Source organism: Archocentrus centrarchus, chromosome 16 (genome assembly GCF_007364275.1).
Source record: "Archocentrus centrarchus isolate MPI-CPG fArcCen1 chromosome 16, fArcCen1, whole genome shotgun sequence".
NCBI lineage: Eukaryota > Metazoa > Chordata > Actinopteri > Cichliformes > Cichlidae > Archocentrus > Archocentrus centrarchus.
Window position 1 is genome coordinate 10572095 of NC_044361.1, and position 19332 is coordinate 10591426.

At 41.5% G+C, this 19332-nt stretch overlaps 1 protein-coding gene across 1 annotated transcript in view; it reads right to left on the reverse strand.

Annotated features, from left to right (window-relative positions):
* The window catches only part of rims2a (regulating synaptic membrane exocytosis 2a), a 139915-nt gene extending 122870 nt beyond the window's left edge, over positions 1–17045 (reverse strand). Inside the window, exon 1 of the mRNA XM_030750117.1 lies at positions 16867–17045. Coding sequence (XP_030605977.1) covers positions 16867–17045 — 179 coding nt within the window. The remainder of the gene's footprint in view (positions 1–16866) is intronic.
* Positions 17046–19332: the final 2287 nt, after the last annotated feature.

Consider the following 19332-nt stretch of genomic DNA (forward strand, 5'->3'; position numbering starts at 1 on the left):
GAGCATCAGAACAGAGCACTGAAGTCTCACTGCAGTCTAGTTTAGCGAGAGGTGGAGCACAGCAAAGCAAGAAATCTGTCCATCTGATCTGTGTCAGATGGGTGAGAAAACACACAAGAAAAGATACAGTCCTGTGTACCCATCAGTCTCGCTGCTCTGTTTTCCGATGAGCCAGTCCATATTTATCCTCTTGCTGTGTTCTCCCGATGACCTGCAGCGCCGTTCTTTATTGATCCCATCAGCCCTGTCTCTGTGGTCGCATTACAAGCCTCATATTTATCTGATCGAGCCTGCTGCCTGCCTGCCTGGACAGCTGCCGGGCACAGTGTGTGTGTGTGTGTGTGAGGGAGTGAGGAGAGAGAGAGAGAGAGCATCCATCTATGCATTTGTGTGCACCGTACCAACATGTGTGCGTGTGTGTGTGACGGAGTGAGTGCTCTGTGTATTATTTGACATGGGGCAGTGAAATGAGTGAGTGTAAAATGTCACAAGTGACGTAGTCGGGATCCTGGCTGCTGTGGAGCCCTCCGGGCCAGATGCAGTCTCTGCTTTCTGTCTGTTTAACCTGCTCTCTGCATCACAAGGCGACCGCAACACAGAAAACAAAGAAAAAATGACACACTTAGTACAAAGTTTAAAAGAGGTTTGTTTAGAGCATCCTCTCCTTTTTGTGTCGGAGTGGCAGGTTAAAGCTTTAAAAAGTCACATGGAGCTGTTATCTTCAGTCTTATTTGCTCTGGATTTCCGCCTTTCCACAGTGGCTTTGAGTTACAATGACTGATGCTACACTGCGCTCTAGTGGACAGATGTGCTGCATAAGCTTCTAAGAGATAAAATCCTGGAGCTTTATTAGAGCATCTTTTCATACCATCTGCACTTAACTGTTTTGATGACAACTGCAACACATAGAAGAAAAGATAAAGGAGGTTGAATGTTGCCAGTATGAATGTCTGAGTACTACACTTGTGTTACTCAACTCATCCAGAGCTGTGCTGGATCCCTGTCTAGTCACAAATTCAGTTGACCAACTGACTGAGAGCTCAGGGGTACTGAAGCAGGGGTGTGTCCACACAGCGAGCATGGATAGGACCAGTGATGGAATGTAACTCTGAACGTTTCCTCAAGTACTTTACTGAACTGCAGTCTTTTTTTAATACTGCTTTCTGTTTCTACTCCATTATATTTTGGATACAAATATTGCACTTTGTAATTCATACTATTCATTTTAAAACTTTAATTACTTGTTACTTGGCATGTTTTATTTTATATAAATCCACTCATGTATTATGCTGTATATATTCAATAAAATGCAGTATATAAAGTAATTAAATCATCTCTAGCTGCAACATTAAGCCAATATACAAATCAGTCAATAATTATGATGCAAAAATATAATGTATATGATCTTGAAAAGGGCCATTCTGCCATTCATTTTAAGTGTATTTTGATGCTAAAACACTTGTACTTTGACTTAAAGTAGGATTATCACTTTTATTTAAATAAGGCATCTAAATACTTGTTTCACACTTTGCATTGTAAACAGTCTTCAAGCTCTGCAGTGCCCCTATTCATGCAATACTATCTATATTAAAGCACTGGATGCACATTGCACCCACTGTTTTCTACACTGTACACTCAGTCTCCCCTGCGCTACAACACTTTAAAAAATCTTAGAAACACCCTTTTACTAAAGGCCAGGAGAAATGGCTCGCACAAGGAGTTAGATCTGAAACAATTACAGCCTGACCAATGCAGGAATTTTAAGAACAATACTGTTATTTGGTGATTTAAAATCCAATATTCTGATATATCGGACGATATTTCTTTTTCCTTCAGACACATGAAACACAAATGGATTAATGTTTGTTATGTGTAGTTCTTTATTTACTTGTTTACACTCTGCCTGATTCCACTCGGATCAGCCGGTTGCTTTGTTTGTTTGTTTGTTTGTGGCATTCCAAACATGTGTGTTGCCATCACAAAAGTCGCAAAGTGCCCTCTGCTGGACAAACTATGCAATGTCAATGCTTATAACATGACATAAGGGTGTTTTTCCTGTCTCTTCATTACTTTTTCAATTGTCATTTATCAGCTGTTATAAATGCCAATACAGATAGATTCCCAAATAGCTAATATTGACCAATAACATCGTGCTACAGATAAATCAGTCAGGCTCTTGAAACAATTAGCTGATTAATCAATCAGCCAGTCAACTGAGAATTACCTGTTACTTTACTACTGCAAGCAACAATTATTTTAGTTTTTTTATCTTGTAGCTTCTTTTTTTAATTTATTATATCACACAAAACAAAATTTCTTTGGGTTTTGGACAAAAACAGTAATGCATTTGCTCTGGGAAACCATCTCCTGTATTATTCCTAATTCCTGACATTTTAGAATCAAAGCCATTAAAAATATTACAAAAGATGATAATTACTGTAGACCTACTAAAGCCAAACAAGCAGAATCTCTCAAAAATAACTGCATAAGCAGACGTGAAAGAGGTTTTCATGTCATGGTATGAGATTTTGCTTACAGTATCCTATAAGCTGATGAGTTTGCACATGCTGCCATGCAGTACTTTTTTGTTTTTTTTTTAAAAAAAGTTCTCTATACAGGAAGTAGGAAGTAGGTGGTAGCTTCATTCTTAAACTAACATATGGGAGTGTGATCCTCGGGAGAGCTGGGTTGATGCATCTCTGATGTATTGGGGGGAGGAGAGGAGAGTCTAAGATGCATAAATATACCTCCACTTAAACAGTGTAATCTCCAAACTGCTGCTCCTGTGCCACAGCTGTGTTAAGACGAAATCATTGATGTGACAGCTTTACAATAAGCCCTGAATTATCACAATTCCCCACACCCAGAACAATGCTGGAAACACATCACTTACACCACAGCAGGTTCACCAACAGCTAATTCATATCCAGCAAAGAAACAGAAACCAGGATATAACCAGTAGTCAAAGCACAGAGGGAACACTCTTTATCTACTAAGTAGATAGCTCACTGTTCACTTTCTTTGAGTAAACTGCTGCTGAGATGCTTTTTATTTCCTTCTCAAAACTCAGCCACATATTGACAGAACAGCAGCAGAGCAGCAGGGATATGGTCAGGTGTCCTGGGCTGTGTCCTCCTCAGGGACAGACTGGCAGGGCAAGGATTACCATGAGCAGAGACTCTACAATGAAGTATTACAGATGAACTCTTAAATGATTTGAGAACAGAATACTGGCATCCCACTGTGGTTCACAGTTTTTAAACAGAGAGTGATATGCAGCCTCATCTTAGCTTCAACAGTGGAGTAGAAAATCTGTGATAGAGGATCTCATGGCTCAGCAATGACCCCACAGGCCCTATGAGTTCACTACAGACTGAGCGATAATTGGATCATAAGGGAGTAATCTGGCTCAGTGGGTAAATACCAACTACATACATCATTAACACATCCCAGCCAGTCAGTACTGCCAGGAGATGAGGTTAATGTCTGTCTGAAATCACTCAGAGGCAAGTGACCCTTAGGGAAAACTCTCACTGGAGGCTGTGGATCTGCAAAATTCAGCTCTGGGCTCTAACTGGTTGATACACATTTCGCTTGGTATGTGCCAACAGTGATGTTTGTATTTAATAATAATTCCTTAACGTTGCCCGCAATTAAGAGACATTAAAATGTCTCTTAACCATGAAAGAAAGAATTTAAAAATGACAGATTACTATCTGACTGAAGATATTGCCCAGGCTGTCTTAGGTGTCTGAGTACACTGCTGACCAGAAAAGTACTATGCAAAATTACTTCTAAATCTGTAGGAAACAAAAAATCTGTAGGAAAGAAAAAAAAGGTTTCTGTTTTACATTTTTAGTCCACTTTTGGAGTACATACTTCTCTTGACCAATCACATTTGAGCAGGCCTTGGTTATGTACAGGTAAGCAGTCCACTTGGGGAGCAAAAGAGGGATTACACTTGCCAAAATGTAACGTTTGATTGGTCTGATGACCATTTAGTTAGTAAATTATCACAATGGTCATCCGCAGAATTAAATCACAAGATTGTGTTACTGTACTTCAGCCAGCCACATAAGGATAATCAACATTCACTGTACTGCACTGTACATGCAATGAAATCTCTGCTTATAACGCCTCTACTGTACATTAAAGAATCTCCAACAAAGGAAGAGAGTGAACTAAAAATAGCTGCTCATTTAAAGATGGATGATTAGATCTTGAGACACCTTTTTTTCATTCTACCTCTCCAATAAATGCCAGGAGAAGAGCTACTTAACACTTTCTCTCCATCGCAGAGAGGATTAGGGGCAGGGGATGGAGTACTGATAGCTTCCTCTGGCACGGGGCACTGGCAGGGCACAATAGGCAGGGCAGGAGGGATGGCAAGAGGGCAAGCGCCTCGGGGTTGGCCAGCTACCACAGCTGGGCCTTAGAAAGCAAAGATAGGAACGAATCCACGGGGCACACTCATCAGAATAGGCAATTTAACAGTGCACAAGCCAGACCTCCTGACCAAGAACTAATATTCAGATTGTCAAACAGGAGTTGGCAACAGTAGGTTTTTTTCTGAGCAACGGGGAAGTGGCTAATCTGCTGCCAAATATAACTAAAATCCATCTGTTTCCTTAGATTACCTGCCAGGATTCAATTGAGCTGCTCCATATCTCTCCTCCTGAGAGATTTCCAAGTGGCAAAGAGTCAGCTAATCACCCAGCAGCCCACACATTCACAAGTATATTTCTATGCAAAGGCTCACAGGAAGCATATGTGCAATATTCATTTTAATACAGCAAGTTTACCATACAGCGGAACCTGTATAAACACTATGAGAAGTGTTTAGTCAGAGGCTGTGACGCTCCATGTTTGCATTTTTTGCGCATGCAATATGAGCTTATATGCTTTAATAATAGTGTGTGTACAACTGCGTCTTTCACTGTATGTGAACGCTTGGTTGCTTCTCCTGTCAGCCCACTTTATTCATCCTGACACAGATACAGTTCATAATGGCTGTGATCAGCACTTCCTTGGCAGCTGACATTGTCCCAAGCTAACATCACAACTCTTCCTATACGCGGATCAACAGCTCCACTGGGAATGCTCTAGAACCTCAGCCTCAACCTCACCGTGGCTAGGTCACTGCCCCCTGCGTTTTAACCCAATCTCTAGACAAACACAGCTGAAGGCAGCTTCGTGCCCTCCTCCTAGCCATGTACTATAAACAGTGAAGCATTAAAATCACTTCTCAAGCACCAATTCTGTCCAGTCTCTCTATCCCCCATATTATTTCCAGTCTCATAATCAGCAAAAACCTAGTTCCAGCCTTTTCTAGTCATGGCCGTGGTGAGGAACTGCTCTGCAACTTCTTACAAACCAAAATGTAGCAGAAGCAGTAGCAGTAGTGATGATTATGGTCATTTCTTTTAACACATGCCACTATCCAAAATCTTGCCTTCAACAAAACTCCCATCAGCCCCATCTTTAAACAGATACAACAGCCTCTCAGCAGTGCTGTTGTGGGCTGTACTGAAAATGCAGTCAGCTGTCTGTGTCTCAATGATTGTTATAATAATAGCCCAGCCACGGCTAACAATAGTGAGGTAATAGATACCCTGCCTATTGTTGGCCAAGCCTGCTCTACTCCTTCCTGTCACAATTCATCACTATAGAACGTCACTGTTAGCTTGTTTAACTAAACTGCATGCAGACAACCAGACAGACAAGCACAGACAAGCACAGGGGCAATCTGATATCACCTTTCTGCATACAGGTTACACCCAGCACAAAATACGGCTGTAGACACCATATGATGTCCCACACCTTGGGTCAAGTTACCCCGTGGAATTATATAATATATATATATATATATATATATATATTATATTATATATATATATATATATATATAATATATATATATATAGATATATATATTATATTATAAATATATATAGATATATATATATATATATAGATATATATTATAATATATATAATAGATTATATATATATATAATATATATATAAGATAGATATATCAATATATTATATTATATAAATATATATATATATATATATATATATATATATAAATATATATATATATCTATATATATATATTCATAATATATACATATATATATATATATCTATTATTATATCTATTATATCTCTATCTAATCTATATATATCTATATATAATCTATAATAATAATATCTATATACTATATAATATATATGTGGACTGCATACATTACACACAGTCTAAAGACCGGCATGTTCATGAACAGATGTGGCCATGATACTGTGCGACTTGAATTAACTTGAACTTGGTGGCTGTAAACATCTGTCTGATGGTAGATTGATGTGTTCGAGTATAGCTGCTGTAAAAGCCCAAATCAAAGGATTCCCTTGCATTAGCAGCCTCTGCACAGATTTAAAGCCAACCAGCCAAACAACCATCCAAGCTGCTGCCCCCTCGAGTATAAGGATCCCGCCCCCACACCTCCAACACACACATACATAACCACCCCACCCCCCTGCTCATCACCTGATGCCTGGTGGCTTTAAATACCTGCACTTCCTGCTTTTAGGTATTGCTTCAGAAAGTTGTATTTACATTTCACACTTCAAGGAGGATTTCTTTGTATTTGAGCAATGACCCTTCTCCCCTCCTCACCACCAACTACTACACATCCAGCCCATGTCAGCATCATCATGGCGATGGTGCAGTATCTCAGTGGGATGGGAGATATTAAGGGATTAGTGGGAGATCCTCCATCAGACTTCAGTCGAGGATCCCAGGATCACAACATCAGCTCTCACTGGCCCCCTCCTGATCAGTGTCATATGATGGGGATGAAAGACAGGTCTCTTCACTGCTTATGCTCATTTTTGACAGTACACACCAAACAAACCATGCAAGGGTGAATACACAAGCACAAGACAGATACTGAATCTCTGCAATAATGCCTTTAAAGCCACCATCAGCTCTGGGCAGAGTGAGTGGTGGCCTATATGCTGTACAATATGTCCCAGTGTAGGTTGCGTGGTAGTGCCTGTGTGCAGTGTTCAAACAGCAGGCTTATATAAGGGCTGTGGCTGCATTAGTGACATCACCCGAACCACTGCTCCTTATCCTCCTTTATTTATGTCAGTCGGCTACCTACAGCAGCATCTGCATCCACTGTACATGCAAAGCTGTGTAGCATTACATAATATCTAACCTGATTCCTGCCGAAAGAACAGTAACTATAACAATTTATAACAATAACAAAGTAATAATGAGTAAATTATGCCAGTATGAAAACACCTTATGATGTGAGCAGGACTTACGTAAGCAAGCGTAAAGTTTTCCATTAGAATCCAAGGCCCAGCGTTAAATAATACAACCCCGTGGCTGTGAGGCCCAATATTACTGAGTTTACTACATCCATGTGCACGTGATAGACAAAAACAGGATGAATGCATTTGTTTATAGAAATCACTGGAAGTTTGTTTGTTTTGGGGGTTTTTGGCCACACAAGAGCATATTTGAAGGACCGGCTCGGCAGCACACACGTGGTTGAGTCACCAGCTTGCACCTGCTTCGACCAGCTGAGTCTTGAATAAGCAGAACGTGGAGAGACACACAAACACAGCGAGATTAGAGCACCCTGTGTAAACTACCGCTAGGAAATACATCAGCTCGTACACGGGCATCTCGGGCGTGAGCTATTAGCAATTTAATTGCTTGCTTCAATTGATTGATTGATTGATTTTTATTTCAACATTCACTTGAAGTAATAATGATTACCAAACTTTAAATGAGAAAAAAGTAGCCAAACTCAGCATTTTTAGCCTATACACTGTACTTTTTCTAATCAGGTTTACTTTGAAATCCAGGACAAAAAGGTCTGTATTTCAGTAGAAGAATCTGGGTCTTAGTTTATCAAAAATGGGCCTTGTGTGAGTAACCCATATGAGCTTGAATTTTCAACTGGGTCTGAAACACTTCAACAACTTCATTAGCAGTATTCAATGAAGCTAATGCTAGTGTATAAAGGATGCTGGTTTAGCTGTGACTGAGTTAGCTCTTTAGCTAAATCAAGAGGTTTTTGTGTAGAACTTTCTTTAATCCACAACATTTCATAATCAGACAAGTTGACCACGTCTTAACTGAGAAAGTGAGCAGGCCACTGAGAAAGTGACCTAATGAAAGACAGGAAGGAAAAGGGCTTTGTGTTATTTGTTTTTGCTTCAATTACCATGACTTGGCTTAGAAATAGATGGAGAGCAGGTTGAATACATTTTCAGAGCAAAATAGTCTTTAAACCATTGTTCAAGATTTTAAGGAAATATTCTTATTTTCTTACTTGCCAAGAGCTGCATGAGAAAATTGATGTCATGTTGCTAAATATGACTAAATCAAGCTGACAGTTAGCTTGGCTTAGCATAGGAACTGGAAGCAGGGGAGCAACTACTACCCTAGTTTCACAAGCAGGCTTACTTTGGAAAAAGTACAACAAATGACCTACAAGTCCACTTACGTATACGTAAAACTTCTCCAAAGGTTTTATTGTGCAAAATTACTTAATTCAGTTAATCACTAGCTGCTATGTATTTCTGATTAATTAGAACAATAAGCAAATAAGCACATTTGTGAACCTACTCTATATGACAGGACTAGCTGTAAGGATAAATGTTATCATGACTTTTGAGGAATATGTCATTTTGGTTTTATCAAGGGGTTGTCAAATCAGCTGTTAATGACATTTACTTGGATCTAGGATCAATTCATCTGGTCTGAGGGTTCTGTAAGCTTCTTTGCCACCTGGGTTTCCTGGATGCCTGAACGACCACATGCCTGGTTCCATGGCGGTCACTGCGGAAAGCTGAGTGTCCCCACTATTAATAGTCCAACTAACAGCATGAAGGTTCTCACTCTTTGAACACAGTCAGCTGGAGATGACCTGGTGCCACGTTCCACCTTCAGTAACTGGCCATTCAGTGGCTTCTCTTTCCCATGCAGGTATCCCTGGCTCTCCTGCTTTCAGGTTCTGTCTCCTACTTGCTTATTCACAAAACATCTACACAGATTTTAGCAGTACATATGCTTCATATAAGTAGACACTCAGACAAAAAGACATATAAAACTATACTTAACAGCTGTAAACACTCTGTCCCTGTGCCACAGCCTTATTTTCATATTATGAGAAATCAGTAGCAAAGATTATTGTGATAAATTCATCTCAAGCGTGTCATCACTTTACCCTTAGAGATCCATTTAACATTGACACTGCCAGATAATCTATGGCAGGTATGCATGTTCTTCAGAAGCATCAGGCTCCCCTTAGAGGATCAAATGCTGTGCATCTTCTTCAACACTGACTTTATAAAGGTAGATGGGGACGGGGGATGGGCAATAAAAGTGATTAAGTGTCCGCTTCTCAGTCCCTTTCCCTTTCAGGATTCTACTCTCTTTGTTCTTATTTGGCCATTGCTCCCTTTTTCGCATTCATTATTTATCTCCTTTTCTCTGTTTTCTTTGTTTTACCGCACTACTATTCATTTATAGCTGCATTTCTGTTTCATTGTGTTGCTCTCATTGAGGCTAGTCTTGTACAGCATGCTGGGAGGCTTACATAACAAAAGGCCAGATGTTCTAGTAAGTGGAGCTGTTAGCTAGGTTCTGTTCTGGCTCAGCCCAGGATCGCTAGCTGCTGTTGCTTTCAAATGCTTTCTAACAGGCAAAATGACACACTGATTCACATTCACATAAAAGCTGACCTGACTTTCACAAACTACCTGCTTATGATTTGACCCGTTGAAATGACATTATTAAATAGAGTTAATTATATAAGAAATGATAGCTGCTTGAGGCTGTGCTTAACTGTTATTTAACATATATTATAACAAGTGTAAAGCAATCAACCTGTGCTGGGGTAGCAACAGTTTAATATGCATCACTTCTACTTGTTTCAGCAACCTATTAAAACATTGTCCTATAGTCATGTTTCACCAAGGGCATTTAAAACTGCACAGCCAGGGGCAGGAAAATCCCTTCAAACTTTGCTTGAGGGATAAGAGCCCAGAAAGCATAAAACCAATGCTGACGAATGCAGATGTTATTTAGAACAAAGCCTTAAGAGACAATAGAGCCCAGTGCTGTGCTGTGCCACACAGGAGAATAGCAGGCTATGGGAGATGGCAGGCTGATTGCTCTGTCAATGGGGACTGAGGCTGTCATATCAGCAATGAGACCTGATAGCATCACAGACGTCAGTGTCTCTCCTCTTATTTTCTCTGTGATGTTCTCTTCTCCTTTTCCCCTCTCGCCCCCTCGTCCCTGCTCATTTCCTCTCCTCCCCTGCCCTTTCTTCTCCTTTCCTCATGTGTCGTCTCCCCTTTTTTATAAACCTTGTTATTGACTCAACAGAGCATTATCCAAAAAAGACTAAAACCAACACTATCCCACCAACAGATCTACATTACTATCCAGAAACTTAAAAAGCCATTACACACTGTACTTACTTAGGTGACCTGTTTGTTTACTTGTAGGTAATCCCACTGACATGCTCCCAGTGCTATAAATAACTGGCAAACATACATTAATCCTAAATTGAAAATAGTCAGATGTAAATTTTTTCTTGTGTTTGAGCAACATTTCAGTGCTCAGATGTTTAAAGCTGCTCTGATCACCATCTGTATTGTTAAAAAAAAGGGTCAATACACTTTATGGACAAAAGTACTGCTTGACTATGGAAATCCATGCCATGAATCTCCCGGTACACAGTTTTCATGCTGATATTAATGTCAGAGGAGGTTTGGAAATCTGTAGTTATCGAATCACCACAGCACTGGCCACTTTTACGCACTGCGCACCTCAGCACTCGACGACCCCGCTCTGTGATTTTACGTGCTCTGCAACTTCATGGATGAGTTGCTGTGGTTCCTAAACACTTCCACTTTGCAATAAAACCACATACAGTTGAACATGGAATATCTAGGATGGAAGAACTTTCACACACTGACTTGTTGCAACAGTGGCATCCTATTACAGTATCAGTGACTGTAGCTCAGGAGGTAGAGCAGGTCATCTACTGGTTGTAAGGTTGGTGGTTTGATTCTTGGCTGCTCCAGTCTGCATGCCAAAGTATCCTTGGGCAAGATACTGAACCAAGGCGTTCATCGGAGTGTGAATGTTAGATAGAACACACTTAAGCATAGAAAAAAAAGTGCTTGTATGAATGGGTGTGAATGAGCATGTTGTATAAAGTGCTTTGAGTGCTCAAGTAGAGTAGAAAATATAAGAATCAGTCCATTTACCATTCACACTCAAATTCAGTGACCTCTTTAAAATGACCCATTCTTTCACAAATATTTGTAAAGGCTGACTGCATGGCTAAATGCTTGATTTTGTGGCAATGGGACCAAAATCACCTGAATTCAAAGATTAAGAGGTGTGCCCCAGTACTTTTGTCCATGTAGTGCAGTATGTACTGAATGTGAAAGAAGTTGCTTATAGTGGCAAATCCACAGAGAACTGCAACTCAGTGTTAGCATTCCCTTCAGCTCACTTTTTTGGTTATACAGCATTTAGTCAAAGGACTTCCATCAACTTTGCTGTTTGTTGAACAAATTTATCCACATGCTGGCAAATATATTGGAGCATTTAGCAGCTAAGGACATCATATTTTTTACAATAACATGATGCCTTTATTGTATGCCATATTCTGGCACACAAGCCTTCACGAGGATTAAAGAGAGTTCATGGCAACAACGGCTCTTTTGTAGTTGTGTTCCACCAAAAGGAATCTTCCATGTGTGCTGTTCACCAGTAGGAAATTTAGTTCTACCCTAAAGTAACTGATCAAAGGTGCTGTACTTCAACGCACCAAAGCCAAAGGACGGGTTTAGAGGTATATTTATTACATGATACAAAACAGCAGGGATTCATTGATATCAGCAGAATGTCAGCATCAGCTGGTACTGGCACATTTGAAAGGGATGGAATTTTTTAAAAAAGCATTTACAGATGTCACTGAGCAGTATTCTGTCAGAGCAGATTTGCTCTGGTGAAATGTTCAAGAATAGTGTGATAAAGACGTGAAAGGCATTTAAAAAGTTAATTTATTTTTATGTAATGAAGATACGCAGCTTTACACCCACAACAGCACAGCTTGTGAGCCACTTGTAAATATAGTATTTTAGAGTGTATAGTATAAATCATGTCACATTAGATCAAACTGAGCCAAACTACTTAAAATGTACCAACTGTCCATAACCAAAACACACAGATACTTTAATTAGCATGATGATGTATTCATTTGGCGTGCATTCTGCTTTACAGAGTCAAGACAGCATCTTCTCCTCTACTTTCTCTCTCTCTTTTTTCCCTTGGGGAAAGTGATGGGGGATGGGAGACTCATGACAGAATCTGCTCTTTGCATGGGAACGCGAGTAAGCATGGGTGAGTGAGCTAAGGGAACTAGAGGAAGGCAGAGAGTGAGACAGAGAGGGAGTGTACTGTAAACTGTCCATTGGGAAGCTCATGAGCATTGCCTCACATCATTTTATATGTCTCTCTAGCTCTCTCTCTTTTTTTTTTTATTTGTCAAATTGAAATCTGCTTTATTGGAATGACTGAATTGTAAACAACATTACACAGAAACAGTCAGATTTATATTTAATTTCACTGGCTTTCTTTCATCGTGTGATATGCTAACTGACATTTTTTTCCTCTCATTTTTTTTTTTTTTTTTTTTTTGTAAGAGCATGTCCTATTCTTGGTATGAGGTGTTGACATTACAGACATTGCTGTCATTATGTCTGTATTTAGTTAATGTTTTTCTCAAATTCTGTTCACTACTGGTGCCCACATAATCTGCCACTTCATATTGTTTGTTTAGTGAAAAAAAAGAAGCATTAAGGTGTAGAGTACAACAATAATATTAGGCTCAGGCCTCAGTATGATGTGAGTGTACAGTAATCCACCGGTGCTCCAGCCTCAGAGGGCCTGAGATCCTGTAGCCTCCAGGGACACTGGGCCTCTCGGTAACTCTGACCCCAGCTGGTACGCTGAGATCTCTGGCACAATCAAATAAATGATCATAACAGGAGGTAGGGGGTGGAGTGCGTGAACGGAAAATGGGAATGGGACGTGATCAATAGAAGCTAATTTTAGGCCAATGCGCTTCATGTCGAACACCAGCCGCTGTAACTGCTGACTTGCATGCCAACCAAAAGCTTAATCTGTGTTTTTAACCGGCTCATCGTAGAGAGCACTGAATAAGAACACATCACGGGGAGCTGTACTCAGCCTGTGAAAGTAATGTGTGTAATGTGCTCTATGTCTCTGGAGAGAGTTTTCCAGCATTTGTGATGATGTCATTAGGATTACCCTGCTCGGGCTTTGAGACTAGAAATAGAATGTCAACGTTACAAACTGGGGGGTCTTGAAATGAACGATCTTTTACTGGATATGGTGGCTGGCTACGACAGGAAGATCCTATCAAGCTGCATTCAGGGAACTGTATCATACAATTGTTTGGACCTTGACCCATATTATGGACAGCTGTTTCTTACAACTCCAGTCTTGCTAGTTTATGAAAGTTCAGCATAAAAATGTTGGATTGCCCCTTTAATTCTATAGCAAACTCAGTTTTCTTGGAGTTGTTGCATCCCATGTTTACCTGAAAACACTACAAGCTTAGTGATAACAATATTTATGCGTAAATTTCTAGTGTGGGGGTCTTTTGCAACAGTGAAAATTAAAAATAACCTTAATATAGAGGAAATTGTATTCCCAGATACAGGAAACACTGCAGGATACAGGGCATACTTTGTTGTGTGTGTGCAATTAAATTCAGAGGGGAGCCCAAATAGATGGCAGAGCAGCAGACACCTCACAGCCCTGGAATAGCTGCATCTCAGTGGGGAGTCCCTCCTTCAAGGCAGACAGTATAATTAGCACTGTCAAAGGCAGTCCCTGAACAAATGGCACAGTCCCCCTGATCCATGGGGTGAACACTGTCACAAGGAAGAGGAGAAAGTGGCATATTTACTGGGATGCTACTAATGTCACTGACAGGTAGGAGGGATGAGACCATGAAGTCAAAATTCCTAACAGTTATTCTTCCCATACTCCCATAGTGTGCAGCCCTAGAGGACTAGAGAAGAGGGGATATAGGAGAAGTGGAGCCCCAGGCATTCTGTGGGTAACTCATCAAAGGCAGCTGATACCTTGTTGTAGGACACACAGTGTCTAGATGGGTGGGGGGACCCATAACCATCATTATTGTACTGCTCAGGGGCTCACTGAACCATGGAAAGCTAGGATAGTTGATAACTCCAGAGGATTCTCTATAATGGAACAAAAAGGACCTGTAGATGTGCTTAATTGTCTTTTGTAGGTAGATGTGTTAGAATTATGCACTAAAATATGACTTAAAGGCTACAACTTTGACGAGCCTCCAGGGAAAGAAAATAAGCTATTGATATGTATACCATTGCCTTATACACTTTTCACTGGGGCAGCACATTTTTAGCACACACATACACAGGCCTGCTAGGAACAAGCAGGCTGAGAGAGTAGCTAATTACATGCGAGTCAGCAGCACTGGATTTCCATCCATGCTCTCTGTGGCACCTCCAATGAGATGACAGCAAGTTGGCAGGCCCTGCAGCTGGAGGCTCCCCTCTCCTTCTCTCCCTCCTCTCCATCCCTCCATCCTCCCAGGATTCCCTCTGTTACATTACACACTTCGATGTTCAAACTGCCACTTTCCAGAAAACCTATCCAAGCTGCTGTGGGATCGGACAGTGGAGATGCATGAGCTGCACAGGCAGGGTTGGATGTTGCAGTGTGGAGATGTTTGTTCCCAACACTGCTGGAAATGCTGCAAACCGTCCAATGACAAGTTAATCTGCTGCAGTTGTACCTATGCCAGGGGCTGAGCATATTAATGCTGTTTCGCGATATGTTCTGCTTGTGTGATTCATAGGTAAAGAAAGTGGGGATTTACTGTTTTGATGAGTCACGATGAGTCACCTCATATGTATAGAGAGGCGCATTAAAACTGAACCAGTATCGTATTGTATGAAAGAAAACTTTACTATTAGGCCACAGAGGAGTCAAGACGGTCAAATCAGAAGGTCTCAATAAACAGCAAAATAGTGGTAGCCACCCTTCAGTATAATATCCACCTCTTTTGCCACATGTAATGTAATGTATATGATGTAAATCCCCCCACTCAGTAACCGAGGCATGAAAGGGAAAAACCACAAAGAAAACACACAGTGATTCTTATGCAAAGCAACTCACACAAAGGGCTCTTTGACCTCTCAACATCTGGTGTCCATTCAGCCTGTGTGGCGTGCATCAAGTTACCCAACATTATGGTGAGACAGCCAGTCATGCCTGTCGCAAAGAACAGCCTCTTCTGCCCATGCTCAGTCATGACAAGTCTTTGACATCACTGTCAGACTAAGAGTGACTAAAACTGACAATCCCCTTTACCTCAGGAGAAAGAGAAATAGGAAAAACATGCCGCTATTGGGGAAGAAGGGAGGATGAGGGGAGACAGTGAAAGGGGAGGGAAGGCGGAAAAGGCCTGGATGAATCACCCAGCACGCACCGCAGCGGCTGAGGTAGCCGTGTCTTGGAGTACATGAGTCATGTTTATCATGCAGCAGCACTGGGCAGGGATTGCACAACTTTCTCTCCATTAGGAAAGCTGCAAATATTTACCCGATGATGGAAAACAGTAGCTCTAATGCTTCTAAAAAGCTCCCAGTGATGGTGCCACACATCCCTCACACTAAAGTCACTGGCACCTGCTGGGAGAATGCAGCACCAGTCAGCCTGCTCCAGCTCTCAGACACAATGAAAAGGAGGTGATACATTTCATTTAACACCTAAAATGCAATCGGATATTTATGTTGCATTCAAATAACGTAGTGAAAACTATCGTCTCCTGGGTGGCAAGCAATGAAAAGCATGTGCAGCCTTTCATTGAAGAAAGAGAAACTACAAGAAAATCAACAGGATGGAAACACTTAAGGCTACCCCCTCTTTTAAAAATCCCAGCGGGTTCAAAGCAAATTTTTAATTAACAGTCCATCAGCTGAGTGTGTTTTTTACAACAGGTCAGGACGAGCGAGCGTAATATTCCACCATAAAGGAGATTTATGGCTCACGCGGTGGTGGTTTAAAGGCCACGATGCGGAAACACTCCGGTCCACCTTAAAAAAAAACTCTACAGTGGACAGCGCCGTGGTGCTGAAACAGCTCCGAGCGACATCTGTACACAAGAGGAGCGGGAAGGGGGGACTTTAACGTTGAAATCACAAACACAGACACACATACATACACACAAAAACACACACACAAACACACACACACACACACACACACCAGCGTGCGCCATCGCCACAAAGGACACCTTAAATGATCTTTCCAGTGTCATATTGTGTAATCTCGGTGACGTTCGTGGGGAAAGGTTAAGCTATTTGGCGTGCTTTTTACGTGAAAATGGCGGGCGTCGCTGCTAAACCCAACCCATTACAGTACAGCTACAGCCACAACAAAGTGGGAGGAAAGAGGCTGAAATTCGTGTTGCATGACAGTACGATGCCGAGCTGTTACAATAATAAGGGGTATCTAAAGGGGGGGCGAGAAACGTCAGCTAGGCGAGGGGACCTTGTAACTCACTTTGGTACTATGTGCTAGTGGTCGACAACTAAAAGCTCTAGCTTGGATGTCAAGAGGCAACATGACCACCAGTATCTCATAGAGATATTTACACATGCTGTATCTAATAAGAACCCACAAACACACCAAACAGCACCAGCACAGCCTGTCACACCGTCTTTAATTTGTCTTACTTTAGCATAGACTGCTCCTTCGCTTCCTCCTTCTTCTGTCGGTCCATGACACCGAGGATGATCTTCCTCTCCTCCTCGGTGAGGTGGCTGAGGTCCGGCATCTCCGGCATGGCGCCGGCCGCTGAGGGAGCAGCAGCAGCAGGGCCAGGGCCGCCCCGGGGCCCGTGTGGAGCAGACATCTTTTACACACAGCGGCTAAAAAACGAGAAAGGCACCGTCAACGAGCAGCATCGTGGCCGCTTTTTTTAAATTTTATTTTCTTAACGGTTAAGGGCGTTAAATTTTCTATTTGGTTTGGTGTGGTTTGCAGAAGGCACCGCGGCTTACCGACGGCATGACATCTTGGTTAGCGGTATCATGCACATATTACAGTGTGCTGCGGGAATAAGCGTCAAAATATGAATTAAAGACTTGATCCTCAGCTAGTAAATGCTCGCGGTGAAGTTATCAAATACGCTGCAGCTGACCGAGCAAGCGGGGAATTCGCAGTATTCGAGCCAATTTGCACATGAACATTTCAGAAAGACTGAAGATTAGAAAGAAACAGATGCCCTTAAAAGAAACGCGAGTGCACAAGCTGTAGGCTACAACCTTCAGGTATTCCAACCGCAGGCTTCCAGCCATCCAGGGATTTAAAAAAAAAAAAAAGTAGAAAAATACACAGGCTTGTTTTTGTTTTTTTGGGGTTTTTTTTTTAAAAAAGAAAAACAACTCTTGCCTTTTATTTTGCAGTCATGTTATATCCTGTCTAACCCATCGCTGCCATCCCTTAGAGGGGTTTTACTCGCATGTTGGAATAAAAGATGCCCGGTCCGTCCTTGTTTATCTGCGTTTGGAGTCCTTAACCCTCCTCCGTCACTCTGCTTAGCTCGCCTTCCTCCTCCAGGTTAGTAATTCTTGGAGATTTCTTTAATGCACAAAAATGGATGCAATGAGGGAGAGCGAGAGAGAGGGGGGCGGGGGGGACGGGCGGGGGGGTGGGTGGGAGTAGCGTGTGTTGTGTGTGTGTGTGTGTGTGTGTGAGAAAGAGAGAGAGAGAGGTGGAAGAAGAGGCGGAGCGATGGAAACGCGTAGAAGAATAAAGCCGAGAGGACGCGCTGGATGTTCATTGACAGCAGGCTGTCAGCGGCAGCTAAAACGCGGAGTGGAAGAGCGGCGCGCAGCTGGAGCACCGCTGGAAGCAGGAAGAGCATCGTAATGCATATTTCATAACCAGATCATGAGCACCGTGAGAGGGTGGGGAGGGGTGGGGGGATGTAAAGTGGGAAGATGAATACGGAAAATGACTAGTGACAATGAGCGTAACCGCTGCAGGTGTGGCAGCGGCGGTTCCGGGCATTGCTTTCATGCACCGTTTGCAGCACACGCCGGCTTTGATGCCAGATCATATGAGATTCTGAGGGACACACGCAAAGAAAATAAAGCCACAGCAGCTACGCAAGGCCCGTCAGCTGTGCTGGTGCATTGCACAGCGGAAACAGCAACAATATATATGTATTTATTTACATTTAATGACTCCAAACTTTCAAAGAAAATGTATACATGTGTATTAAATACATACTTTTAGGGCTTTAGATTATGAGGTAAAGGTACCAGAACATCTGAAGATACCATCAGTGGTTGTTTTCTAGCATTTTGTGGTATGAGTAAGCTGATCAACACAGGAAATGGAGTGTAATGAAAATTAGCCATTAAACTGATATGTTAAAAACATTATTTTTAGCAGTGATACGCACCTTGGTCTAGGAGTGTTTGTAACTCCTCCCTGCAAGCCCTTTCTTATCCAGGTGGCTTCTATCCTACTGGACATTTCTCAGGTCTGACTTCACCACTAAATATCCCTCTTCTTGACCGCTGTCACTACCCCAAAGACATTCCTCTAGCTCTGTCACTCAGGCTGGATTGTTTGTAGGATTTGAGGGACAACATTAAAGAGGATAGAGGCTCTACCTAATAAGAGCTGTAAGTCAATTACCACTAGAAGTCAAACAAGAAGGAAGTTCTTGAGTTTGATCTGTGAATGACTGCACTCAGTGTCTTCCAAAGACAGGTTTTCAAAGCAAAAACAATGTTTATTATGTTAAACAGTCCATAGACTGATACTTGATATTCCAAATGTGAATAAAATGCTTCCTTACTCTTTTTGGTGGTGAGAAAAATGGTTTTGCTTGTTTTATAAACCTCATCTGTCCAGTTAAATGGCATAAAAGAAAACTTAAAGCTACCACTCAATTCAGAAAAAATAATATTTCCTTTCTAGGCTTTAAAAGAAATGTCCAAGTGATCGATTAACAGTAACAATTTTTGGAACTTATGGAAATCTGTGAATTCCTTAATTAAGTCAGTACCCAAGAGTGCAGAGTTACCTAAATATGTGGGATATATTGTGTGGAAATGAGCATGCAAAGGGACAGAATTCAGAGTAAGCATAATCCCTTTAAGCCATCTCTGGTAGTTTTAATAAGA